Source organism: Gopherus flavomarginatus, chromosome 11 (genome assembly GCF_025201925.1).
Source record: "Gopherus flavomarginatus isolate rGopFla2 chromosome 11, rGopFla2.mat.asm, whole genome shotgun sequence".
Classification (NCBI taxonomy): domain Eukaryota; kingdom Metazoa; phylum Chordata; order Testudines; family Testudinidae; genus Gopherus; species Gopherus flavomarginatus.
The window spans coordinates 1,731,684-1,736,407 of record NC_066627.1 but is presented as its reverse complement, the minus strand read 5'-3'; the positions used below and the strand labels follow the sequence as shown (position 1 = coordinate 1,736,407).

Below are 4,724 nucleotides of genomic sequence, written 5' to 3'. Positions count from 1 at the left end.
GCTATCTGCAAAAAACATTATTCACACAGTTATACTCTCAAATAAACATTACTCTGTTATTTTACCTACAATCTGTTTATTTTAGAACATAATCAACAGAAAGGTTTGCAAATGGGTAAAGAACTTCATGTATGTTTAAGAATAATATATTTCAGTTTCCTTTGACAGCATGATTCCAGTCTCTGATGGAAATAATCATGAAAAAAATGAAAAGTTGTGAAATTCAAAAAAGTTGAATTAATCACCCAGTTCTCTCTTAACAGTTTATGGTGGGATTATCAATGATTCATAAGGGATTTGAGCACCTAAATCCCATGGAAAGATTATGGGAGTTCTGCACCTAACTGCCTTAGTCATCTTACAAATCTTAGCCATAAAGATGACCGTTTTTGTGTTCAGTTTGATCATGCATCTCAGGTTGTCCTAGGAGATTTCTTGCCTCTGGTAATTTTCTGTTAGTGTTGCCAGTCCTCAGATGAAATCATCACACTTTCAAAACTTATTTATAGAGTGGGTGAAGGCAAAGATTTTCTCCAGATGCACAGAGAAGGAGAGATGCTGAGAGAGCAACAGAGACACAGAGAGAGAGAGAGATTTTCAGAGAAAGAGAAAGGTGTTTTCTGTTTCTTTTCTAAACGACAGCATCAATTGCTTGGTCAGTCTGGAAAGGTAAAGTATGAAACTATGGTATGGCTATGCCTATGCTTTTCTGTGGTTCATAAATTCATAGATTAGAAGGCTAGAAGGGAGCTTTGTCCACATCCAGGCCAGTCTCCTTTTTAACACAGGCCATAGAAATTCCCACTAAAAATTCCCAGAGGAAAAAATGTCACTGATGGAGACTCCACTATAATCCTGGGTAAGTTGTTCCAGTTGTTAATTATTCACCCTCTTAAACATGCACTTCTTTTTTCCAGAGTGAATTTGTCTTGTTCCAACTTCCATCCAATGGATCCCGTTATGCATTGCTCTGCTACGTGGAAGAGCCCACCTGCATCCCAAATTGGTATGCTAGACTCTAACCAAGTCACCCCTTGCACTCCTTTTGGTTAAGCTAATTAGATTGAGCTTCTTCAGTCCATACGGCTTGTTCAAGTGGGTCTTTAGCTACCGCATTAGTTATGTCACCGCTGTAGAAAAGGTGTACAAAGGTAAAAGTCAGGAAGGTAGATGTAGCACTGGAGCAATAGAATGTAATAGTGAAGCTCAATCTATTTAAGCAGCAAAGGATCCTGTGGCACCTTATAGACTAACAGACGTTTTGGAGCATGAGCTTTCGTGGGTGAATCCCCACTTCGTCAGATGCATGTCAGTGAGTATTCATCCACGAAAGCTCATGCTCCAAAACGTCTGTTAGTCTGTAAGATGCCACAGGATTCTTTGCTGCTTTTACAGATCCAGACTAACATGGCTACCCCTCTGATATCAATCTATTTAGATTATTTAAGAAAAATTACATATGTGATTTTTGCATAGCATGCAAGTATCTACTTCGGGAAAACAGTTCTGACAGTAGAAGACTCTTTGAACTATCAGAAAAAAGTATCCAGCGATTTGAAGCTGAGGATAGAGAAATTCAAGCAAGAAGAATGGTGCACATTTTTAAGGGTGAGAATTATTAACTATTGGGACAATTTACCTAGAGATGTGGTGGATATTCCATCACATAAAGACTTTAAATGGAGTCTGAATATCTTTTTAAAAGATATTCTCTACTTCAGCCGCAAGTTGTGGACTTAATTGAGAAATTACTAGATACAATTTTATGGTTTGTGATGCTGAAAGCAAATTAGATCTTTTTTTGACAACTAATTGGTTGTTTGCTCTGAGGGTGGTGACATGAAAAGCAGTTGGGGGATTTGTAAGGGAGTGACCTTTTTATTATAATCCTGATGCAAAGAAAATAAAATTTACAGACTATATCTGGGGTCATCAAAAGATTCAGCTTCTGTGCTCAAATGTGGTAGTTGTATTCAATAGGCTTATTGTTATCATTGATAAATATTTTACTCTTTCTAGGAAATATAATGTGGTTGTGAATATTTTTTACTTTGATTAAGGGTTCGCCCACTTTGAAAGGTTGAAAATTGTTGCTTCAGGTCAAGCACAAGTGTGAAGATTGCACTATGTTAACTTGAAATTGCATTGTGTGAGATGTATTATAGAATAAATCTTAAGGAAAATTGACTGAGAAGCCTGAGAGGTCATGGTGAATAATCAGTTGAATATGAGCACCTAGATCTGTCCTGTGGCCAAACAGGTGAATACCATCTTTGGGTATAAACACGGGGAGTCCTGAGAAGGAGAAGAGAGGCTGTTTTTCCTTTGTATCTGGCTCTGTTGCAACCGCTGCTGGAATACTTGTGTCTAGTTTTGGAGTGCACAGTTGAAGAAGGATGTTAATAAAGTGAGGAGATTCAGAGATGAGTCACAAGAATGATTAAAGATTTGGAAAACATTCCTTAGAGTGTTATATTCAAGGAGTACAATATACCCAGCTTATCAAAGAAGTAACTTGATTACAGTCTATAAGTCCCTACATGAAGAATAGATATTTCAGTATAGCAGAAAAAGGTATAACAAGGTCAAATGACTGGAAGTCAAAGCTAGAAAAATTCAGACCACAAAAAAGATGCACAGTTTTGAAAAGTGAGGGGGAATTAACCGTCTGAACAATTTACAATTCTCCAAACACCAGTAGTTTTTAAATGAAGATTAGGTGTTTTGCTAACAGATAGGCTCTAATGTCCCAAAATAATACATTTTGAATTCAATAGCTGGAGTTATATATGTTGTCAGACTAGATGATCAGAGTGATCAGAGAGGTTCCCTCAGGCCCTGGAATCTATGATGGAGTACATTGTAAAAAAAAAAAGTCCAAAAAGAATCTATGCTGCTGAATGCTCAGACTCACAGAGGCTTGGGCTCCTGGATGGCTTATTTGTTTTCATTCATTTATTTAAAGGGTAACCAGTTGTCTCCAGAGGACAAGGGGAGCTGGATCAAAGAGGTCATTCAGAGGCCTGGACTCTGATCAGGAAGGGAATCGCTGCCAGACTCTGATAAAATCTGACTTCACTAGCAGCGTGAAACTAGACGGTGACCAAATTCTTTGTCTATATTTACGTTTGGTCAAGTAAATACAAGATTACTGGTTTTTCAAACAGAACTCGGGGCACAGTCCATCGATGTTTTCTAAAATGACCTGCAGGGCTCTTGAAATAGAATTATGACAAAATTGGCACCTTTTATTTAGCTGCAAGCATCAGTAGAGGAAGTTTAGAGGGGTCAAAGGGCTGCAGTACCAAATTTAGTGTTGAATAAAGGTGTTCCCAGGGAGAAGCAGGTCATGGCAACAAGTTTGGAGATTAACAGAGGAGTTACTAGGTAAAATCCTATGTCATATTAATATGAACATAGATTAGAAAATATCAAGGTTCCATCTGGCATTAATATCACTGTATCTGTGAAAATGCCTTTTATTTTCACTGTTATTCTTTCTACAGCCCAGTCTGATGTCGGACATGGAGGATAGAAATGAAACGGCTGTGTCTGAGTTCATCCTTCTGGGATTTTCCAGCCTTGGTGAGAAACTGAAGATTTTCCTCTTCCTGGTTCTTCTCCTCACCTACCTGATCACAGTGACGAGCAACGTGGTCATCATTTTCATAGTGTGGGTGGATCCCCGACTCCACTCTCCCATGTACTTTTTCATTGCCAATTTGTCCTTCTTGGAAATCTGGTTCACCTCGGTCACAAGCCCTAAGATGATGCTGAACTTCATGTCAATTAACCAAACCATTTCATTCAATGGCTGCATGGCCCAGTCATACTTCTATTTCGCCTTGGGTGTTACAGAGTTCTGCCTCCTAGTGGTCATGTCCTTTGATCGTTATGTTGCCATCTGCCACCCTTTGCAATACTCCACCATCATGAAGCAGAGACTCTGCATCCAATTGGTCCTTGGTTCGTGGGTGGGAAGTTTCACAGTTATAAGTTTACGGATGCTCCTGATTTCAAAGCTGAGATTCTGTGGGCCGAATGTGATCGACCATTTCTTCTGTGACAATTCTCCCCTCTTCCAACTCTCCTGCATTGACACCAGTGGGGTTAAGAGGGTGGACTCCATTTTGATCTCAAACATAGTCCTGAGTTCATTATGTTTAACCATGTTGTCTTATGGAAGCATCTTCTTCTCTATTCTGCGAATCCCAACAGCCACAGGCAGACAGAAAGCATTTTCAACCTGTGGCTCCCATCTCACAGCTTTGGCTGTTGTCTATGGAAGCTGCATTGTTTTGTATACCAGGCCTTCAGGAAATTCCTCCTCGGATGTCAACAAAGGAGTCGCTCTGCTGAACACCGTACTGTACCCTTTCCTCAACCCCTTTATCTACAGCCTCAGAAACAAGACTGTGAAACTCGCCCTGGGAGAAACCTTTAGTCAGAGCACAACGAAGTTGTTCCCCAATCTATAATGTGTTTCTGGATAGACAGAAGCAAAGCAACCAAATGATAATGAATGGGCATGAGTCAATCTTCTAATGTTTAGCCCAATTATGTCTAATAATCCTTTCTCCATCTGTATGTTCTATGAATAAATGGTCAGTGCATTTTATTTTTCATGGAAATAATTAGAATAATGAAATCTTTCTTCAGAGTGCTAAACTGTCAGACAATTGCGATCAATGTGCAGTTATCCATGGAGCAAACACATCACAGAT

At 39.2% G+C, this 4,724-nt stretch overlaps 1 protein-coding gene across 1 annotated transcript; it reads left to right on the top strand.

Annotated features, from left to right (window-relative positions):
- The first annotated feature begins 3,515 nt into the window (after positions 1-3,515).
- On the top strand, positions 3,516-4,478 carry LOC127031868 (olfactory receptor 6M1-like). The gene has a single exon (XM_050918886.1). It carries the CDS (start codon positions 3,516-3,518, stop codon positions 4,476-4,478), a length of 963 nt encoding a protein of 320 aa, XP_050774843.1.
- The last annotated feature ends 246 nt before the right edge of the window (positions 4,479-4,724 follow it).

Bases quoted from the DNA above. Each gene is read 5' to 3' on its own strand.
- LOC127031868 (XM_050918886.1), top strand. From the start codon at position 3,516: ATGTCGGACATGGAGGATAGAAATGAAACGGCTGTGTCTGAGTTCATC.